A 23,534-nucleotide genomic window follows, 5' to 3' on the forward strand; every position below is an offset into this window, starting at 1 on the left:
TCCAGAGAGCTCTGCAAAAGGCTGATATTTGTGCTGAATGATATTAAAAGACCAGGACGAAACCTTGTTTTTAGAGAACAGTTTATTAATTCATTGGAACAGATGCAATACATATTTAAATCAGCAGAAATCCAGTCTGTGTTATGGTTGATGTGATTATTAGCTCTTTATTGCTTCTGAAGGTCAAACAACTAAGAAAAGGGCTGAAAAATGCAAAACCATTTTAACATAGGATAATAATAAACGGAAATAAAGTCCAAACATGACTATAATGCCACACATCCCACATCAACAGAGAGAATCTGCCTTAATATAGAAAAAGAAGCATGAATAATTTACAATAAGACCAAAATGCATTTAATAAAATTTTGATTTCTTGTAATATAGTCTGTATTTGTGCCAGGAATCATTTAGCCTCAGCGACTGCACGAATCTCCTCCAGCAGTTTCTCTATGTTGTTTGAAATGTTTTTTCCGGCGACCCCCATAACTTCAGTGATCATCTCAGCGCTGTAAGGACCTTTTAAGATGCCATATTTCTTCCTCCAATCACCAGGCTTATCTGATAATACACAGTAATAAACATAAATCAGCAGGGTTTTAGTCACATGTTTCTATTACACAAAACTCTTTGTCTTTGCCATGAGCGAGTCTAATTTGAACTTCACTAAAAGAGCACGCGCCTCCGTCACTCAAGAAAGCAACAGATAAAGGGAGCACGCATTCATTTAATGTCAAATTAAACCATGACTACAATGATCTATAACTGATGTGTCAGAGGTGAATATATGCAGGTTATAGGCTTCTTCACATTACCATACCTAGTCAGAATGTAACATGCATGTTAACAGTTTATCAGACATTAAATATGATCTGAAGAATCTACAGCGAAGTCTGGAAATCTGCAGCATTATTCAGCATTTCTGCATTATTCAGGATGACTGGAAGATGTTAACTTGCCTCCACAGTTGACCACGTTAAACAGAGGCATGTGAATCACGGTTGGAACGTTTTGGCCTTTGAACACATAGAAGTCCTTTGGTTTCTTTCCTTCATCACTGGGAACGTTGACTTCGGGGAAAGGGATGTTTAGTTTCTTGCACGTTTTAGCAGCTTCTCTCACTGTCTGCAATGGAAAAATATAGCAGTAGCACTTAATTAAAAGGCTTAGACAGACATTTTTGTTGAAACTGACAGTATTCACTTAAATCAACCCCTTTACTATGTGTAGCCTATATTTCATCATGCACCAGGGAAGAAACCACCACTGAGATGAATGAGAAACCTGATGGATGGATGCTCTATCCAGATATTACAGAACTCAAAATAAAATCTGCTGAAATGTTTTTATTTCTTGTTTTTATCTGTTCAGATGATAGACAACGTTTGTAATTATCTGTCAGTGTTTTTGAAGTTCTGTATGTTTTATAGGTTATGGTGGCAACTATGAATGTCATCATTATTTAAAAAAATAAATAAATAAATAAATAAAGAAATGCAGTTTGCATTCCACAGAAGAAAGACGAGTTTAGATACAGGATCAGAACAACCTGAGGGAGAGTAAAAGGTGATGGAATTTACATTTCTAGGGGATGCATTCTTTTCAATTAACGTTTTTTTTTTTGAGACAATGTCTGTATTATTTATTTAAATAAGCATATACCGTGAAAGGATCTCCATCGCTGAAATCCAGAGCAATGAAGAGGTCAATGTTTCGTTCTTTTCTCAGCATTGACAAGTAGGGTGAGTTGATCAACAGTCCGGCGTCTATAAGATCTCTCGTCTCTTTTTGCAAAAGAGCAGCTGGTACTGATTCATCTACACAACCACAGCTTGAAGTGAGTCGATTTTATTATTCAGAATGAATTTCCAGTTACCAAACGGGTCTGTTCTCACCTGTCATGTTGTGGAGGAAGTTATAATTCCTGCCCCAGATCCTCTGAGTAATGCATCTACAAAGATCAATGAAACAAATGCACTAGTTTTCTAAAACTCTTCAGTTCTTCAGCTCAGTAAATGGTTCTTAGGGTCTTATCAATAACTCCTGGCTGTATAGGGTTCTTAACTACATGGTTCTTTGCAGATTGAAAAGATTTTCATTACAGGATCTTAAGATCATCATATTATTAATCTTATAAAATAAACAAAAAAATCATTAAATCTATTGAATCAAATTTGTAAAGTTGCAATCTCAGTTGCAGCTGCTAAAATGTATTGTGTAGTATAGGAAAAACTACATGGATACACACCTGCACATCACAGTGTCTCTAATAAGATATAAGTGTCTCTCATATGATCACAGTGTCATATTAGAGACTGTGATGGACTGGCCATCTGTCCATGATGTTTCCCTGCTTTGTCATCTTCTGTGCTCCTGCTCAATAACTTTAATCTTCATGTTGATGCTTTTTGCTCTAAATCTAACCAATTATTGTCAGACTTAAAGTTTATTTTTCTACTCATAAGCATGGCCATATTCTTGATCTGATTTGTATATCAAGGGTTGATATCTCCTCCATCTCTTCTTCTGACACCGGTATCTCTGATCATGTACTTCTTGACTTTAGCTTAAGCTTGCCTGTGTATAGGAAACGTCCTAAGACTGTCATATCCTATCGCAGTCTTAAAACTGTTGATAATACATAATTTTTGTTTTGTCATTTTGTCAAAATTCGCCTTACTATTCATTATTAAGCATTCCTTGAACATCTTAATAAATACAAATCTGCTCTGAACTTGGCTAGATCGAGTTTTGTCTTAGCTACAATCAACAAATTATGTAATAGGCCAAAAGCATTATTTTACACAATAAATAAGCTTACCAAACCTCCAACTCATGATGCTTTAACTTCAGATCAATTTTGCTTTCCTTCATGAAGTATTTACTGGAAAAGACAGATGCCCTCCACCAGTGTTTCTTCAATGAGGCTACGAAGTTTAGCTTTAGGCCCAATCTCTCTGGGCAGTCCCTGTCAGACTTTTCTCTGACCAATGCATCTTCTGTTTCTGAGTTAATTTTGCAAGCTAATTCGTCAACCTGTTATCTTGATCCTGAACCTACTCCTAAAAAAACTCCTCTTCTAAAACGGTGCCACTGTGTCATCTCTGCACCTATTTCTCATTTCATCACTTAAACCTAATAACTATCCTCCAATGCATTCACCCCAGTTTTCAAAAAAACCCAAACCATTATCCAAAAAACCCTAATCATTATCGTCCAATCTAATTATCGTCCAATTTCAAATATACCAGTCATTGCTAAATTATTGGAAAGTACTGTTGCCTCCCAGCTTCAGTCTTTTCTAGTTGAAAATAATCTCTTTGATCCCTTTCAGTCTGGATTTCGTCCATTGCATAGAATTGAACTGTACTTGTAAAGGTACTGAATGATTAACTAGTCTCTTGTGACTGGTTCTCTCTATACTTCTGCTACTTGATCTTAGCTCTGCCTTTGATACTGTTTCCCATAATTTACTTATTTCTCTGATGTCGGTGTTTCTGGTGCTGTTCTTTCCTGGTTTTCTTCTCTGACAGACAGTTCTACATCTCAGTGCAGGATTTTTGATCCCCTACTGTCCATTTGAAGCAAGGTGTCCCCCAGGGATCTGTCCTTGGCCCACTATTATTCATTATTTACATACTCCCCCTGCGTCAAATCTTGTACCGACATGGTTTACATGCTGATGACATTCTACTCTATCTGTAGGCCCACTCTATCCGCTCAGATTGGTACAATTTCTTCTTGCGTACATGAAATAAAAGATTGGATAACCTCTAATATTTAAAAACTAAGCATGGTTAAAACCAAGATCATTATTGTTGGAACCCTGTCATGCATTAGCAGCATTCCTAATGACTTTTCTTGTGAGATAGCTGGTACTCCAATTAGATCATCTTATGTTATTTTCGAATCATCTCTCTCCTTTCAAGCTCATATTAATTCTGTCACCAAATCCGCATTCTTTCAATTATGTCGCATTCATTAGTGTTAAAGATGCTGAAACCATTATTCATGCTTTTGTCACATCCTGCCTTGATTACTGCAATGCCCTTTTCAGTTCCATTTCCAGGTTACAGTATATTCAATATTCTGCTGCTAGACTACTCACTCACATCAAGCGCTCTGCCCACATTATTCCAATTCTGTTGAATCTCCATTGGCTTCCAGTTGTATATTGTATTAAATACAAAATTCTCCTGCTCACTTTGCACAGCCTGGGTCCCTGGTATCTCTGTGAACCGCTCCTCCCTTACACCCCAGCTCACTCATTACGCTCCACTGATTCTGGTCTTCTCAGTATCTCTCGATATCACCTTGCTTCACTGTAGGGTAGATCATTCAGTGTTGCTGCACCCAAAATATGGAACTCTCCGCTGTGTCAATAATATTTCTGAATTTAAATCACTTCTCAAAACTCATCCGTTATCATTTGTAAGTTACATCCTACACCTCTTTGTTTTTCTCAATGTTATCATTCTTAATTTTTGTTGTGCTTCCTTATTGTGTTTCATTCTGTTTTTTTTTTTCACTTGTGCTAATGTTTTTCATTCTTGTTTATTACACTGATGTTCTTTTTTCTAATTGTATCTTTACTGTAAAGCATCCTCGAGCACTGGGAAGGTGCTAAATAAAACGTATTATTATTATAGCAGAATTTAATTTTGTTTGCAACATTTACACACCTTTTCTGTTTAACACTGTAAAGCTGCTTTGACATAATCTGTATTTTATAAAGTGCTATATAAATAGAGGTAACCTGACCTGGCAGTTTTTTTGTGCTTATCAGCAGTTTGGCCAAACTGCCTTTGGCCTCCAAAAAAGTCTGCAAAAAGAGGGGGACATATATATTAGTCATTTGTTCCTTTTCTAGTTTGTGCATCTACAAGCATAATTAACAAAACCTAGCAAAAAAAAAAAAAAAAAAAAAAACTTAAATAAGTGGTTTGATTCATGTTATGGCACATTATCCTATCCATTTTTACAGTTTCATGATTTTTTTTACATAATTGTTTTACTATTTAAAATTCTCTAAAAGCTTTTAAATAGACTATATTAAATTTACATATACATTCACATTATTTAGCAGATACTTTCCAAAGAGACTTACAAATGACAAATGTTAAATACAGATATGATGTGAAATATGGCTTTTTTTAGACAGTAGGGTGGGGCTTGATAGATGTTATTACAGGTTACTATTACAGTCTTAACGCATTAAGCGTTTTCAACGTTAAGCGTTTTATAATGTCCCCTCTGTGACAATGTGCCCCACACTACAGACAACAATTTAATTATATTCTGTGAGAGATAGCCATAATGTACAATGAGTTGTGCTATTGTTTACCCTTGTGAACATAAAATAGTAAAAATATTTATTTCCCTAACAACAACAAAAAAAAAACCTTCAGGACATATTTCCATCAGCCTGTTTTCATTGCATTAGTTCAAACGTTATCTACGTTTGCAGTGATAAACAAACATGCATATTCACTGCAGTAAGTGTGACAACTAGCCCCAAATATTCTCTATAAAAATTATAGCACACTTTAGGAAAAGTTTACCGGTCAGCTTTGTTTTGGAGGACTGCTCAAGGGCAGAAGGGTCAGCGTCCACAGGGTTCAAGAGCTCCTGGTAACATTCGTCTATAGACAACAGGGACGGAGAATCACATTAAACAAACAGAAGCACACTGCAAAATGTATTGATTATATATACACACACTACCAGTCAAAATCTCTTCTGCTCACCAAGCCTACATTTATTTGAGCCAAAGTACAGCAAAAACAGTAAAATTTTGAAACAATGTTACTATTTAAAGTAACTTTTCTATTTTAATATACTTTAATATTTAATTTATTCCTGTGATTTCAAAGCGGAATCTTTAGCATCATTACTCCAGTCACATGATCCCTCAGAAATCATTCTAATATGCTGATTTGCTGCTCAAAAACCATTTCAAGCTTTTGAATGGTATAGAAATAAATTATAAAACAGCTTCTTGAGGAGTAAATCAGCATATTAGAATGATTTCTGAAGATCTTGTGACACTGAAGACTGGAGCAATGACACGGAAAATACAGCTGTGCATCACAGAAATAAATTAAAATTTAAAATTTATTCCTATGATTTCCAGTGTGTTTCTTCTTGTGGATATACAGTCATGGCCAAAAATATCAGCACCCTTGGTTAATATGATTAAAGAAGGCTGTGAAAATTAATCTGCATTGTTGAATCATATTGATTTTTTATTTTAAAAAAGTTCACAACAATCTAACCTTTAATTGGATAATAAGAATTTAAAACGGGGGGAAATATCATTATGAAATGAATGTTTTTCTCAAATACACCTTTGGACACAATTATTGGCACCCTTATAAATGCTTTTGAGTAAAATATCTCTGAAGTATATTCCCATTCATATTCACAATTTTGAGCACTCCAGGGTGATTATGAACATTAAAATACCCATCCAAGACTTCCTGTTTCACAGAAATATAAATATGAGGGAAACCAAAGCCCAAAATCCCCTTAATCATCCATCACAATGAGAAAAACCAAAAGAATATATTTCTGATGTCCAGAAAAAGATAACTGAGCTTCACAAATTAGTGAGGTGGCTTTAAGAAAAGAGCTAGAGCAATAAAAATTCCCCATTTCCACCATCAGGGCAATAATTAAGAATTTCCAAGCAACAGAAAATGTTATAAATCTGCGTGGAAGAGGACGTGTGTCTTTATATGGTCCTAATGCACGCTGAGGAGGAGAGTTTGAGTAGCTAAAGACTCTCCAAGGGTCACAGCTGGAGAAATGCAGAAAAAAGTTGAGTATCGGGGTCAGAAAACCTTAATAAAAATTGTCAAACAGCACCTACATCAACACATGTTGTTTGGGAGGGTTTCAAGAAAAAATCTCCTAGCTCAACCAAAAACAAACTAAAAGCATATTCAGTTATCAGACACGACTGGAACTTTAAATGGGACTGGCTTCTATGATCAGATGAAACTAAAAAATGAGCTTTTTAGCAGCAAACACGTCAAGATGGGTTTGGTGAACACAGGGATAAAAAGTACCCCATGTACAAAAAAAAATACACCTCTATATTTTATATTTTGTGCGCCTATATCTCTGCTGGAGGTCCTGGACATCTTGTTTAGATACATGGCATCTTTGATTCTATCAAATACCAAGAGATAAAAAAATCTAAAAGTGACTGACTTGTTAGAAATCTTATAATGGGCCATGTTTGAATCTTCCAACCGGACAATAATACAAACACAAACCTCAAAAACAACACAAAACCAAGCTTCTGCTATGACCATCCCAGTCCTCTGACATGAACCCTATAGAAAATGAGTGTGATGAAGTGAAGAGGAGAAGCAGCATCATGGAGCTGGAAATCTAAAAGGTCTGAAGTGATTCTGGATAAAGGATAGTCTCTGATCTCTTGTCAGGTGGTCTCTAACATCATCAGGCATTATAGAAGAACATTTAGACCTGTTAAACTGGCAAATGGAGGTTCCAAAAAGTATTGAATAAAAGGGTGCCGTTAATTGTGGCCAATGGGTATTTAGAGAAAAACATTTATTTCATAATGATATTTTCCCGCCATTTTAAATTCTTATTATCCAATGAAAGGTTAGATTTTTGTGATTTTTTTTTTAAAAATAAAAGATCAAAAAGATTAATTTTCACAGCCTTTTTTGTTCATATTTACCAAGGGTGCCGATATTTTCGGCCATAACTGTATCGAAAGACAATTTTTTTGGATTCTCCTTCTTCATCAAACTTGCTTAGCACTACCTGTGACAGATGCGTGTTAATGGAAAATATCTTTATTTTCAACCAACTGCTTCTTCTTTTTCATTGCTCTTCTATTGCATGATGAACTATTATTGTATGATGAATTATTATTATTATTACTTTACATTGATTGCAATTTACATTATATTGTAATCCTAGGGGAAAGAAGTTTAATAACTGACAGTTTAAAGGAGATTTTGGTTTTTAGTTAACGCTAATGTATTGCATTATTTTTGTGCTTCCATGAATTGCATTAATTTATTGTATGAAAGAATTCCGGTTGTTCATTCCTTTTGAAAGAGTTTGCCAAGAACCCTGGTAAGTTCCTCACTGACCTTCACCGACAGGCTCCTGAGTGGTTTTAGAGGCGTTTCCTCCGGTGTGATCTTTTCCTTTTTACAGTGAATAGCAGGTGTTTCCCCACAAACAGAAGCAATCATACAAAACAATATTACATCAGGGCTGGTGATATATTTTTAGCAAGTGCTACATGTTTATGCATGGGATGTTAACAGTTTTGAAGAGACCTTTTTAATACATACAGTTAAACCAAAAATTATTCAGACACTAGAAATTTTTTTTTATTATTATTATTATTTTTTTAACTAGTGGGTGCAGGACACTATAGTTCATTTATGTAAGTGAGAATAGCAAAATAAAGTAAACTGTGACATATTATACTCAAACATTCTTCATACAGTAGACTTCCAGAAATCTAATAAAAAAAATTGGGACCAAAAATTTGATTTCACACTTTGACCTGAGCATGTTTTTGTTACATACCTTTCTATCAACTTATCTGACATTATCAAGATGAATTTGTTCTGACACAGTTTAACTCTATATTTTATTATAATTTTCTAAACCATAGCAAATAAACAGTGAAAATGTGAGAAATGTTGAAGGTGTCTGAATAAATTTTGATTTTAATGTATTTTTAGACGAGTCTGACACTTAATTTTTCAGCTTGTAGTTTGAACATTTGCTTGGCTACAAATGACAGATCAACAAATATTTGAATATATGGAACTAAACAATAAATAAACATTAAAATTCTATACCTTGGTCCATTTTGTCTAATACCGATTTTATTTCAGGCACTGAAATAGCTGAAAAACAAAATCAAATGAAAACTAAATGACTTTTAAGCAGAATTAAATCTTCAAGTTTTACAATTCAAGTTGTACCTTTTATCCACTTCCAGGTCGCCTCTCCATCAGCTAAAGCACTGCTGCACATAGCTGCAGAAAACACAAGATGAAACAAACACAACGTTTCAAATAAATGAAACAAATGTTATCCCTCAGCTTCCTGAACAGAGCTCATGGCAGAGATGTGTCAGGAGTCTGCAAGTATTCATTTGTGTGTGTGATAATGAAACAGAGTGCGCAAATGTGAACATATTACTCCTGTTTTAATGATTGTCAGTGCTCTATAATAGCCTCCCCTTATCTCTAAGACCCCTGTCCTCTGTACATGAGTTTAAATCTAAGTTAAACTTGTATTTTCTTCTCTAGTCATTTAACAAATCTTAATTATGTTTTTATTTCATTATGTGTTACTGTTTTCTCTCTCTTGCTTTTTTCATGTATCTTAGTCTTATAGTCTGTAAAGCGCAGTGGTCAGCTCCTGTTGTGTTTATTTGTGCTATATAAATAAATGCAATTTTAATGCAAAATAAAGTTTTAAGTTGAAAAATTATTTTTGAACATTTCCAATCATCCTTGATTACATTTCTCTCTCTGCATGTTACAGCAGTCCTGCAATAGAGTTTGTTACCTTGCAGGTACAGCATGTCCATTTCATCCTGGTGTTTTTTCTTTAAACCGTTGTCAAACTGGCTTCCGAAGTCACAGGTGTCCACAAACGCTCCAGTGAGGGAATAACCTGCTTCATGTGGACTGATCTCAAACCAGGGGTCTGCAGACAGAAAACACCTCTATATAACAGCTGACACAAACACATTAAAAATCTGTCTGTTTCAGACAAAAACACAGACCTCCTTCCTCACGCCTTTTGCATTGCTTGTCGATCACTGCGTAAATGGGATACGGGTCTTCATTGTGCTGGTCCCGCTGATCTGTGAGTGTTTGTTCATCGATCTGAAGAGAGCATATTTTTTATTGTAGGTTTATGTTGTAGTGGAAAAGTTTAATTGATGATATTTGCTCAGCATGTCCTGAGTAAAGTTTAAAGTTTAATAAAACAAGTTGCAAATGTACAAATGAAAAAGCACTTGAGGCAATATTTGGGGTTCTTCAGATCGCTTTTAGAAAGGACACTTCTCTGAGGAATAATGAAGAGAGTCAGCGGTTCTTCCTCTGACACCATCCTAAAGAAAAGTTTGTGAGATATTTAAAATAATGTGCTGAAGTTTCTTGAGTTTACAACAGGATGTTTGAAGTTCTGCAGAAGGTTCCACCAGGGACTTTACTTCATTAAGAGAAGTGGCTGTTTTCTGAGAGTAGATTTCATTATATTCGTTCTTATGAATGATGGGCTACTTTAAACACTGTCGCTAATATTATTTAAGCAGTGATTAAATAAAAGCTGCGATTGCTCTGACTTCTTGTAATAATTTTACATTTTCAAAAAGTCTTTCTCAATTTCTCAGCTTTTTAAAAATATTTTTGCATTTTACTGTTAGAATTTTAAAATTCGTTCAAATTTTAAACTGTTCATTGCAATTCATATTATCAGCATAACAGCTGCATACAGGGCTGCCAAATCTATTGATCATGATTAATCACATCCAGAATAAATGTTTGTGTTTTACATATTAGGCTATATTATAGAAAAGGTAGTTTTTAATCAGCTGAACAAATACTTAGACTCAAATGGATACCTGGACAATTTTCAATCTGGTTTCCGACTGCATCACAGCACAGAGACAGCGCTCATTAAGATATTAAATGATATTCGCTTAAATTCTGACTCTGGCAAAATATCAGTGCTGGTATTTCTAGATCTCAGTGCTGCGTTTGACACTGTTGATCATAACATACTACTAGAGAGACTGGAAAACTGGGTCGGGCTTTCTGGGATGGTACTCAAAATGGTTCAGGTCATACTTAGAAGGGAGAGGCTATTATGTGAGTCTAGGAGAGCATAAGTCTAAGTGGACGTCCATGACATGCGGAGTACCACAAGGCTCAATTCTTGCACCGCTCTTGTTTAGCCTGTATATGCTCCCACTAAGTCAGATAATGAGAAAGAACCAAATTGCCTATCACAGCTATGCTGATGATACCCAGATTTACGCAGACTAAATCAGCATACTATCATCTAAAAAACATCATTGCAAGAAGTAGATGTTTTGTTTTCCAGTCAAGACTTGGAGAAACTTGTTCATGCCTTTATCACCAGCAGGGTGGACTATTGTAATGGTCTCCTCACCGGCCTTCCCAAAAAGACCATTAGACAACTGCAGCTCATCCAGAACGCTGCTGCCAGGATTCTGACTAGAACCAGAAAATCTGAGCATATCACATCAGTCCTCAGGTCCTTACACTGGCTTCCAATTACATTTAGGATTGATTTTAAAGTACTTTTACTAGTTTATAAATCACTCAATGACCTAGGACCAAAATATATTGCAGATATGTTCACTGAATATAAACCTAACAGACCACTCAGATCATCAGGATCGAGTCAGTTAGAAATACCAAGGGTTCACACAAAACAAGGGGAGTCCGCCTTTAGTTACTATGCCGCCCGCAGTTGGAATCAGCTACCAGAAGAGATCATATGTGCTAAAACATTAGTCACTTTTAAATCCAGACTCAAAACTCATCTGTTTAGCTGTGCATTTGTTGAATGAGCTCTGTGCGATGTCTGAACTCATTGCACTGTATTTTGCATATTCACTGTATTCTATGTAAAATCATTTTCTATTTTTAACTGTTTTAAATTCATTTTAAATAAGTAAATTTTAAATAATTTCCAATGTTTTAAAATTGCTTGTTTTGTTTTTAAAATTGCTTGTTTTATTTTTGTTATTTTTTCTTCATGATTATTTACGTTCTTTTATGTAAAGCACTTTGAATTACCATTGTGTACGAAAATGTGCTATATAAATAAATTTTCCTTGCCTAGCCTATATCTGTATGTACTGTCCTCCAACAAAAAACGACCATATAGGTCGTTTGTGCAAGCACCTTATTACGACCTATATTTACGTTTTAAAAAGTTAAGCGGCCTCTAGCGGGCGTAAAAATAATGACAGTATCGCGTTGCGTCTGTCGTCATGAAATGACGTATAACGTCATGACCAATCAAAACCGCACGTTTATTTAAATGCAATGTGTGGACTTTTTACACCGATCTCACAGTAATTCGTACATATTTTACTAGGTGGCTTATTCGTTCGAATGACCACACCTAACCCCACCCCCTAAACCTAACCCCCACAGAAATCATGCTAAATTATGATTTATTGAGCATAAATACATTTTACATGCACGTCCGTTGTCTGGGATCGAACCCATGATAGCATGATTGCATATCAAGGGATAACGCAATAATCTACCAACTGAGCTACATGAAACGCAAATCACAGTGCAAATAAAAGAGTACAAAACATTAATATGAAAACAACCTTTTGCCGATAGGGGCACAATTGTAGTATACGCTCTGATGGGTCGTATTTCAGGGATTTGGACAAACGACCTATACGAGCGTATTAGCTTTCTTATTATAGGCTATATCGTTATCCATAAAATCCACCATAGGTCGACCTAAAAACACGTGCACTTTAAAACTGAACATGACCACTTCTTCCCTCAACAAGTCAAGGTGGGTTGTGTTATGAATAGTAACAGACCTCTTTTACATATGATGTGACAAACAGCACTGCCCAGAGGTCAGTTAAGCTGAAGAAGTCTTTCATGTAATATTTCTTCAATTTGGCTGATTTGTCATCCCAGCTGACTCCTGGTCCGCCGAGTCTCTTGATGATATTTTCTTTCACGGTCTCTAGTTTGGTGGACCAGTTTGGTTCTTTGTATAAGGAGGCCATGCACTCAGAGAAGAACATACTGCTGTCATTCAATCAATTCAAACACTCAATTCAGTCTCTGTGTGTTTGTTGTTTTCAGGGTTCATACCAGGTGGATCCAGAGACTCCACTCAGATAAAGGATGCAGTCCAGAAGACCCGCTTTATCAATCTGAACCAGGCATTCCAGCAAAGCCACCATGGCTCTTTGTCCTCCTCCAGAACCCAGTAATGCAATGTTTGGCACTCTATCCTGAAACACACACACCACTTAATGCATAAATCAAGAGAGTGAAACTTATGCTTGACATTAAAAAAATATTTAATCCTGTTTAAAATCTCAATTGTATAGTAAAATTCCATTAAGTTTTATTGAGCAATCCTTACACACTATTCATATTATGAAAAATTTAAAATGAATAACTACATGCTATTAATGCACATTATATATAGATCTTAATAAATGGGAATGCACTATTTCAGATTTGTTTATAAATGTAAAAAAATGTGACTCAATGTTTTCAATCACCGTTCCCATAGTATGAAGTAAACTTGAAGTTGATAGAAGTACACCGAGAGACACTATTAAGTATAATCAACTCAATATTTATTGGTCTCTCTTGTAATTTTGTTGCATTTAGACCTAACAACTTGAGTCATTGTGTTACATGTGCTCTATTACATTGCAACATGTGATCACGTGGAAAATGTGAAATTCATGTGGTTTTTCTGTGAGGGAGAATTATTTGTTGGTCATATCCATATAACCACTTAGATATATGAAGTATAATGTAAGACGTTTTACCTGACTGCAGTGTATATTAAACTTCTGAAGGCATTGCAGAACTGTTTTTTTCCTTCTGGCTACAAACTCTTCCTCCTTCTTATTCAGAGAGTGTCCTAATCTCACCTCACCACTGCAGAAGAGACACAGACAGACAGGGCAGCCCTGAATATAACTTTACCTATTTCAAATAAGCATTCTAGATCTGAATACAATTTATTGTGGAATTCACTTCAATAGTTTATTCTCTGAATTATCCAGTTTGTTATAGATGTTAATTGTGTAAGTAATGCAGTACAGTTGTTAGCCCATCATTCTAGGAATCTGTGCAGAATTACCTTTCCTGGGGTTTGGATGCACTCATCTATAAAACAAAAGAGTTGACATTAAAGTAAATCTTCTGAAAATCATTTGATAAACTCATGAGTCAGTTTTTCTTGTCAGAAGACCTATATAACCACAACCGTTTTTCAATTAATATAATAAACAAAAATGTTTCCTGAGCAACAAATCAGCACTTTAGAATAATACAGGTGCATCTCAATAAATTAGAATGTCATGGAAAAGTTAATTTATTTCAGTAATTCAACTCAAATTGTGAAACTTGTGTATTAAATAAATTCAGGTGCACACAGACTGAAGTGGTTTAAGTCTTTGGTTCTTTTAATTGTGATGATTTTTGGCTCACATTTAACAAAAACCCACCAATTCACTATCTCAACAAATTAGAATATAGTGACATGCCAATCAGCTAATCAACTCAAAACACCTGCAAAGGTTTCCTGAGCCTTCAAAATGGTCTCTCAGTTTGGTTCACTAGGCTACACAATCATGGGGAAGACTGCTGATTCATTGCCAAAGAAGCTGGCTGTTCACAGAGTGCTGTATCCAAGCATGTTAACAGAAAGTTGAGAGGAAGGAAAAAGTGTGGAAGAAAATGATGCACAACCAACCGAGAGAACTGAAGCCTTATGAGGATTGTCAAGCAAAATCGATTCAAGAATTTGAGTAAACTTCACACAAGGAATGGACTGAGGCTGGGGTCAAGGCATCAAGAGCCAGATGCTGACCAGATTTTTTGAAGATGCTGATTTAATTTTCCAGCAGGATTTGGCACCTGCCCACACTGCCAAAAGCACCAAAAGTTGGTTAAATGACCATGGTGTTGGTGTGCTTGACTGGCCAGCAAACTCACCAGGCCTGAACCCCACAGAGAATCTATGGGGTATTGTCAAGAGGAAAATGAGAAACAAGAGAGCAAAAAATGCAGATGAGCTGAAGGCCACTGTCAAAGAAACCTGGGCTTCCATACCACCAAAGCAGTGCCACAAACTGATCTCCTCCATGCCACGCCAAATTGAGGCAGTAATTAAAGCAAAAGGAGCCCCTACCAAGTACTGAGTACATGTACAGTAAATGGACATACTTTCCAGAAGGCCAACAGTTCACTAAAAATGATTATTTTTTTTTTTTATTGGTCTTATGAAGTATTCTAATTTGTTGAGATGCTGTGAATTGGTAGGTTTTTGTTAAATGTGAGCCAAAACATCATCACAATATTAAAAGAACCAAAGACTTAAACTACTTCAGTCTGTGTGCACTGAATTTATTTAATACCCATTTTCATAATTTGAGTTGAATTACTGAAATGAACAAACTTTTCCTCGACATTCTAATTCATTGAGATGCACCTGTATATGATTGATCATGTGACAGTTACAACTATTTACAGATAGCTTAGATCTTTGAGTTATCTCAAGTTAAATCCACCGGGATGTTATTCTAACAATAGATTTTTCCTTGTTATAGCAAATGACAAAAAAATACATTATTTATATATAAATTGCATTTTAAAATTAATTTAAACAGTTCTTTTTTTACACAATATTTCTGAGCAAAATAGTGCAGCCCTGGTATTTTAGTCAGTAAATCCAGAGCTTGAAGTTTTTCCATCACTCAAATATGACAGCCATTCAGAAGCGCACTGCACTTTCCAACGAAATGAACAAGTTTATAATCATTAAACCTTTTTAAAATCATTAAAAGTACCTACTGAGTGACTGAAAGCCTATCGTCTTTGTCATGGAAAACACTTGTTGGTTCATATTGAGTTCCCTTTCAGTCCATCACTCCGATTCACGATGCATTGGGATCTCGACTGAGAGCCCTATCATCTTTGAGTATAAACTAAATGAGCCAATGCACATTGGCATGCGATAATTGCATCCAGCTGCTGCTCGTCACAGCATGAGCATAAGTAAGCAGCAGGTGCAACACATATTCAGCTTTTTGCTTCAGAGCCAAGAAGTTCTATTATTCTGCTCTGCCTGTCGTCTGAAGAGGTGTCTCCTGTGCTGAAAGAGCTAATTTCCCCCTAAAAAGATCAAGACACAGGTGTGTCTTTTTAAAGACATCATTCCAACCGTGTGTTTCTGGATGCAGTCATTACCTGGCACCGAATCACAGTCACAATTGTTGCCTCATGTGTTTGGGCATTAGGCTGCTTTCTTGGATGAGTCATGCTCTCACTGCGGGAGGATGACCATTTCGGCTTTGTGGTCGAGATTCCAATACCTCAGGAGAGGGGTGGAGTTTGACCTTACTTATGCCCCAATCTAGTTCAACCTCCACACCCCACAACATTACTACATCAGTGAATAGACAGGGTGATTTGAGGGTTACAGTGGGGGTTAACCCGCCCAGTGAATCTCCATGGGCCCCCCCATTCCTCTAGCACGCCATAAGCTGTGGAGCTTCCAGGTGAATGTGCCAGTTCTTCTCATGGGGGACCGGCCATTTCATTTGGTGCTCCTCTGGATGACCAGATGTCGATTGCGTCATTGGAGGGTGAGCTGGAGTCTGGGGAGGAGGACCCCCTTCCCATTTGTCTTCCCCCGGCCCCGCTCAACCTCAGCAGCAGCGTCCACCTAGGCCGGACATGGCGGAGCGTCCGGCGCCAGGCATAACACTTGCCTAACTCTGTTGGTTAACCCCTGTGCTAGGCTAGGTGCCATATGTTGTGATCCCCATGGTGATCCCATATGTGTATTCTTCCACGATATGGTTCCTCAAGAATGATTAAAAGAGAGTCCAGGTACCGTTGCTCTGTTTCAGTTATTTGTTCAGCCAACTGTTGAAGCGCTGCACTCACACATGCATCACTAACAAATTAAACATTAACAATAAAAAAACATTAAAAATAATGAAAGACGAAAACAAATGTTTCGAATGGAAAGGTTTAACATGTATGAAGAGTGCCTCTAAATTAGGAGAGCACATCTTCTTAAGAGTTGTTATGTCTGAACACAAACCTTCATTTATGTAGAAAACATTCCAACGCCTTTTGATTTCCCTGTTAACTCCGCGATGCGATCTGCTCTGAACAGCTGGTAGCCCGGCAGATGAAGCACATTGTCCGGAATGGCTTCACTCAGCCAGGTTTCAGTGAAGCACAGTGCAGCAAAATTTAGAAACATCCTTGTTTGTGTGGGTGAGGAGAAGTAGTTCATCCATTTTGTTAGGAAGCGATCGGATATTCGCTAGATGGATATTTCGGAAAGCTCCGTTCGCAGATCTTAACCAGTGCAATAGTGCACTTTCCTGGTTTCCATTTGAGCTTGTTTGAATAGGACTGCTGCCCCTCTGACTAGAACATCCAACAAAGTAACAGCAAAAGAATGTAATAAAACAAAAAAATTTGTCTGGTGTGTGTTGCCTTATTTCCAGTAGTTTGTCTCTGGTAAAACTGATAGTAAAAGAATGACTAAACACAGAACAAACAAACAAAAACAGCAAAAGAATGGAAGAGCTCCACACCGAGGCAGCCATCTGCGGTGCCATCTTGTTGTTCTATATATAAATTACACTTACAAAAACAAGAAAAGGCTGCAAATGTCATTTTTCTTACTTTTGAAACACAATTTACACCTTTACAAATCTTCTCTTGTGAATGCAATTTTAATTTACACTTCCTATCTTATGTACATTTTAACAAATCTTACCCTGCGCACGTTAATCTTTTAGGCATAATTTTACCTTCATACATGGACAGCAACTGGTAATGATGCATGTAAGAAGGTATACCTTAAGCCAGGGTTTTTCAAACAATTTGCTAATCTGTATTTTTAGGACAACAAGTTTCATTTTTTTAATCTGCTGAAACATCCTGATATATATATATATATATATTCCAAAGTGACTCAAATAATGCATTTACTGTCAAATAAGCAACGCATAAACACTTAAAAGTGGGCACTTCAAAGTTTCTATAAATATATTTCTCACGTCTGTATGACAAGTAAACAGACTTGCTGAATTGAGTTTTTCTTCATTTCAAGAAGGGGTTCAAGTAAACCGAGATGGCAAGCGCATTTTGTTTGTTTTCTTTATTTTACAAAAGTACAAGTATCATTCCACTGTTTTTTTAAAGGTACACAAATAAAAATAGACAGTTTGAATGATGTTCTAGCATTGCAAACTTGACACTGCACCCACACAACAAAAATATTTACACAAGTATTTGTTCCGGCACCCTTCTGCACGCACACAACATAATTAGTTCTAGCATTGCAAACTTGACATGGCAGCCTCTTTATCATCATTTGTACAATATGTAGATATTCATACACAAAAGTACAACAAAGCGTTATTTACATAACAAATGTAAATAATGCTTTGTTTGCAGTATGGAGTACCTCAAGGCTCAGTACTAGGGCCGTTACTCTTCCCGCTATTTGATAGCAATCTTTCCTTAGAAACCAATGTTTCTAGCATTTGTAAAAACTGCATTTTTCCATCTCAAAAATATATCTAAATTATGTCCTATGCTCTCAATGTCAAATGCAGAAATGTTAATCCATGCGATTATGACCTCAAGGTTAGATTATTGTAATGCTTTAGTGTTTGGTTGTTCTGCACGCTTAATAAACAAATTCCAGCTGGTTCAAAATGCAGCAGCTAGAGTTCTTACTAGAACCAGGAAGTATAACCATATTAGCCCGGTTCTGTCAACACTGCACTGGCTACCTATTAAACATTGTATAGATTTTACAATCTTGCTTATTACTTATAAAGGCCTGAATTGTTTAGCACCTCAGTATTTGAACAAGCTCCTTTTACATTATAGTCCTCCACGTCCACTGCATTCTCAAGATAATACCTAAACCCATTATGATAATACCTAGAATATCAAAATCAACTGCGGGCAGCAGATCCTTTTTCTATTAAGCGCCTAAACTCTGGAATAACCTACCAAATATTGTTCGGGAGGCAGACACACTCTTGCAGTTTAAATTTAGATTAAAGACCCATTTCTTTACCCTGGCTTACACGTAACACACTAATACGCTTCTAATATCCAAATCCGTTAAAGGATTTTTAGGCTGCATTAATTAGGTAAACCGGAACTGGGAACACTTCCCATAACACCTGATGTACTTGCTACATCGTTAGAAGAATGGCATCTACGCTAATATTAGTCTGTTTCTCTCTTATTCCGAGGTCACCGTAGCCACCAGATCCAGTCTGCATCCAAATCAGATGGTCACTGCAGTCACCCGGATCCAGTACGTATCCAGACCAGATGGTGGATCAGCACCTAGAAAGGACCTCTACGGCCATGAAAGACAGCGGAGACCAGGACAACTAGATGAGCCCCAGATACAGATCCCCAGTGAAGACCTTGTCTCAGATGACCACCTGGACAAAACCACAGGAACCTGTTGAGTCCTCTGCACAATGTGACATTGCTGCAGCCTGGAATTGAACTGCTGGTTTTGGCTGGCCAGAGGAGAACTGGCCCCCCGACTGAGCCTGGTTTCTCCCAAGGTTTTTTATCCATTCTGTCACCGATGGAGTTTTGATTCCTTGCCGCTGTTGCCTCTGGCTTGCTTAGTTGGGGACACTTCATTTACAGCAATATCGTTGACTTGATTCCAAATGATTGCAAAGATACTATTTAAACTGAACTGAGCTGGATGATGACATCACTGAATTCAATGAAGAACTGCATTATTGACACACTGTTTTCCTAATTAATGTTGTTCAGGTGCTTTGACACAATCTGTTTTGTTTAAAGCGCTATATAAATAAAGGTTTATATATGTAAAACTTGACTTGACTTGACAAATAATAGCTTAGCAACCAAATGTAACACAGGATCAGGTTTGTTATAGACTTAGCATTTAAAATGTTGTTGTTTGTAATGAATGGCACTACAATTTATATATATATATATATAAAGTTCATTTTTTTCCCTTATTAATGTACACACAGCACCCCATATTGACAGAAAAACACAGAATTGTTGACATTTTTGCACATTTATCAAAAAATAAAAACTAAAATATCAAAAACCCCTAATCATTAATAACCATAACCAACCATTTGATCCATTACAAATCGGATCCTCACCTAATACAGCCATGAGTCTTTTTGGGAAAGATGCAACAAGTTTTTTACACCTGGATTTGGGGATCCTCTGCCATTCCTCCTTGCAGATCCTCTCCAGTTCTTTCAGGCTGGATGGTAAACGTTGGTGGACAGCCATTTTCAGGTCTCTCCAGAGATGCTCAATTGGGTTTAAGTCAGGACTCTGGCTGGGCCATTCAAGAACAGTCACAGAGTTGTTATGAAGCCACTCCTTCGTTATTTTAGCTGTGTGCTTTAGGTAATTGTCTTGTTGGAATGTGAACCTTCGGCCCAGTCTGAGGTCCTAAGCACTCTGGAGAAGGTTTTCATCCAGGATATCCCTGTACTTGGCCGCATTCATCTTTCCCTCGATTGCAACCAGTCGTCCTGTCCCTGCAGCTAAAAAACACCCCCGCAGCATGATGCTGCCACCACCATGCTTCACTGTTGGGACTGTATTGGACAGGTGATGAGCAGTGCCTGGTTTTCTCCACACATATCGCTTAGAATTAAGGCCAAAAAGTTCTATCTTGGTCTCATCAGACCAGAGAATCTTATTTCTCTGTTTTTAAGCAAACTCCATGCGGGCTTTCATGTGTCTTGCACTGAGGATAGGCTTCCGTCGGGCCACTCTGCCATAAAGCCCCGACTGGTGGAGGGCTGCAGTGATGGTTGATTTTCTTCAACTTTCTCCCATCTCCCGACTGCATCTCTGGAGCTCAGCCACAGTGATCTTTGATCTGTGCCTTGCCACAATTCTGTCTCTGAGCTCTTCAGGCAGTTCCTTTGACCTCATGATTCTCATTTGCTCTGACATACACTGTGAGCTGTAAGGTCTTATAAAGACAGGTGTGTGGCTTTCCTAATCAAGTCCAGTCAGTATAATCAAAAACACAGCTGGACTCAAATGAAGGTGGAGAACCCATCTCAATGGATGATCAGAAGAAATGGACAGCACCTGAGTTAAATATATGAGTTTAACAGCAAAGGGTCTGAATACTTAGGACGATGTGATATTTCAGTTTTTCTTTTTTAATAAATTTTAAAAAATGTCAACAATTCTGTGTTTTTCTGTCAGTATGGGGTGCTGTGTGTACATTAATGAGGAAAAAAAGAAAAAAAAAGAACTTAAATGATTTTAGCAAATGCCTGCAATATAACAAAGAGAGAAAAATTTATGGGGTCTGAATACTTTCCGTACCCACTGTATATATATATATATATATATATATATATATATATATATATATATATATATATATATATATATATATTAATTGTAGTGCTATTCATTACAAACAACAACATTTTATAATACAGGTGAATCTCAAAAAAAATATTATGTCGTGGAAAAGTTAATTTCAGTAATTCAACTCAAATTGTGAAACTTGTGTATTAAATAAATTCAATGCACACAGACTGAAGTAGTTTAAGTCTTTGGTTCTTTTAATTGTGATGATTTTGGCTCACATAGTTATTTTAAAAAACTTATTACTGATAAATGTTGGATTCATTCATGCTACTGTTGTCACCTGCCAAGTATAATGACATTAAAATGTTAACTGCTCTTCTATTGCTGAAAATACCTAATATATACATAAAGCTTTAAAACATATACTCACAGTTCCTGCGGATCCTGAGTCTTCAGCAACAACACCAGCACAGATTTGTAAGTGGGTGTGTTGGGGAGGGTGGTGCTGCACCTCACCTTTAATACGTTTGAGTAGCAGGCAACAGGTTGATCTGGATGAACTTGTTGATACAACAATCTTGTCACTGCAGGGAGAAATACGGTGGCCGAGAGAGCTCAACATGCTGCAAATAGAAAAAAACACCTGCAAATTAAGAAAACAACTGCATCAACTTGACAGCACACGAGCTGCAAATGCTCACAACACAACCCAAAAAAGAAAAAATGCGCTACAAATAAAATTCTTTATTCATTTGCATTGTGAGCATTTGCAGCACCTGCTGTCAAACTGATGAAGATGTTTTCTTGATTTGTTGGTGCTTTTTCTATTTGCATGTGCATTCTGAAGTTGCAGCACGTTGAGCTCTCTTGGCCACCATAGAGAAAGGCTTCATGCACATTAGCTTACCAAAGAGTAATAATATTCATGATAACATTAAATTTTTAATTGAACATAGTTATGTTAATATGCTCAAAATTATCAAGATTATGGATGAAAAAGATATACATATTGCAAAAACATTACTTGTGATTACTTATTTTGATATATAGACATCCACGTTATTTTAAGCCCCAAGGGGGAGGACCAAACTGCTCAATTATCTGCTATACAATGTAGTTCCTCAGAACGGATGTTGTTGCAACAAATTGTTGCCGAGCAACACACAAACATAAACAAAGGTGTATGTTTGTAGAGTAATTTACAACAGCTTCAAACGCAGCTCAACCAATCAGAATCAAGGACCGGAACTATCTGTTTTATAAAAATAATTTAAACTTTGTGTCAGTACGTCATAAACAGAAGGAAGCATCAGTTTACTGTCGGGGATTTTTTGTGTAGCACTGCATCCAGTGTAGAAAACATCACTGATTATAATGGGTTTTATTGTGTAACGGTGGTACCCTAACGATGGGAAATTAATTTAAAAGTTAATTTCTCAAAATAATCTTCAATTCGGGCGCCAGGCAGACGTAAATCCACCAATTTACACACACATAGATGTCAATGTAATGAATCACACACAAAAAAAAAAAAATTCAATTTCATCAAATTGTAATGTGCAATATCAAGATGAAAAAACACTTTTACAGAAGATCAAAGGCATATACACAAATCAACTCATGTGATGTGGTGCATCAGGTACCAGCAATTATTAGTTCATGGGGTAAAGAGTTTGTTTCTCAAAAAAATAAAAAAAAATAGCAAAACACTTCAATAATTTCTATAATCAAACAGACAAAATCAAAATATTCAAAAAACAGTTCAAAATCAAAGATTTAAAGGTTTCCCCAAAAAGAAAACAAAAAAGATTAAGCTTTGAAGGCAAAGGAGAATGTGTGTGTGTGTGTGTGTGTGTGTGTGTGTGTGTGTGTATTCTTGAATTGTGTGTGAATAATGATGCGGGAGATTTTGGAAGTTTTAAAGTGCGTCGTTGGTAATGAATACCTGAGTTGAGTTGAGTTGAGTTGAGTTTAGACTCGGCAGTTTTTTTATGAATCAACACGCTCTGCTATGGACATCGGTGAGGCAATACGACAGGATAGCGATTAATCCTCTTTGTCCGTCGAAATCAAAGACCCAAGACAGAATGCCAGCGCGTGGACCCACTCACGCTCCACAGTCGGCGTCAGAAACGCAGGAGCTCAGCAATCACGGAAGCGCTAGGAACAAGCAACTCTCTGTCGTACGTGTCAAGTAACGCTCTCCAGTCGGCGTCAGACACACAGGATCAAACAAGTTCAGCAGGTAAACCATTCCGCTTTCGGTGCTGTAGTAGATTTGCAACACTGGCGTGTACATAATTTAAACGACCCGCAATTCGGCAGCCGACCTGCCCTCTCACTGCAACTCAACAC

The 23,534-nt window shown here is 36.8% G+C and overlaps 2 protein-coding genes across 2 annotated transcripts; both read right to left on the reverse strand.

Moving 5' to 3' along the window:
- Nucleotides 1–64: 64 nt before the first annotated feature.
- On the reverse strand, nt 65–12,840 carry LOC109081938 (cytosolic phospholipase A2 gamma-like). The gene is made up of 12 exons (XM_042723304.1): nt 12,623–12,840; nt 9,800–9,902; nt 9,580–9,720; nt 8,988–9,041; nt 8,862–8,909; nt 8,136–8,192; nt 5,562–5,642; nt 4,762–4,822; nt 1,896–1,951; nt 1,663–1,817; nt 960–1,125; nt 65–561 (listed from the first exon to the last, which is right to left on the reverse strand). Exons 1-12 carry the CDS (start codon nt 12,833–12,835, stop codon nt 407–409), a joined length of 1,290 nt encoding a protein of 429 aa, XP_042579238.1. The 5' UTR covers nt 12,836–12,840; the 3' UTR covers nt 65–406.
- A 52-nt stretch (nt 12,841–12,892) lies between these two features.
- Nucleotides 12,893–21,790, reverse strand: LOC122137325 (cytosolic phospholipase A2 gamma-like). Its single transcript, XM_042723307.1, has 4 exons — nt 21,610–21,790; nt 13,918–13,943; nt 13,601–13,712; nt 12,893–13,048 (listed from the first exon to the last, which is right to left on the reverse strand). The coding sequence occupies exons 2-4, from the start codon at nt 13,941–13,943 to the stop codon at nt 12,893–12,895; spliced, it is 294 nt and encodes a 97-aa protein (XP_042579241.1). The 5' UTR covers nt 21,610–21,790.
- Nucleotides 21,791–23,534: the final 1,744 nt, after the last annotated feature.

This window comes from Cyprinus carpio, chromosome B5, assembly GCF_018340385.1.
Source record: "Cyprinus carpio isolate SPL01 chromosome B5, ASM1834038v1, whole genome shotgun sequence".
Classification (NCBI taxonomy): domain Eukaryota; kingdom Metazoa; phylum Chordata; class Actinopteri; order Cypriniformes; family Cyprinidae; genus Cyprinus; species Cyprinus carpio.

Bases quoted from the DNA above. Each gene is read 5' to 3' on its own strand.
- LOC109081938 (XM_042723304.1), bottom strand. From the start codon at position 12,835: ATGTTCTTCTCTGAGTGCATGGCCTCCTTATACAAAGAACCAAACTGG. The intron at 5,643-8,135 runs GTCAGTGAGGAA...TGTTGTCTATAG, and splicing joins TCAGGAGCCTGTCGGTGAAG to ACGAATGTTACCAGGAGCTC. The intron at 1,818-1,895 runs GTGAGAACAGAC...GTGGTTGTGTAG, and splicing joins CTTCCTCCACAACATGACAG to ATGAATCAGTACCAGCTGCT.
- LOC122137325 (XM_042723307.1), bottom strand. From the start codon at position 13,943: ATGAGTGCATCCAAACCCCAGGAAAG. The intron at 13,713-13,917 runs GTAATTCTGCAC...TCTCTTCTGCAG, and splicing joins GCATCCAAACCCCAGGAAAG to TGGTGAGGTGAGATTAGGAC. The intron at 13,049-13,600 runs GTAAAACGTCTT...TGTGTGTTTCAG, and splicing joins TTAATATACACTGCAGTCAG to GATAGAGTGCCAAACATTGC.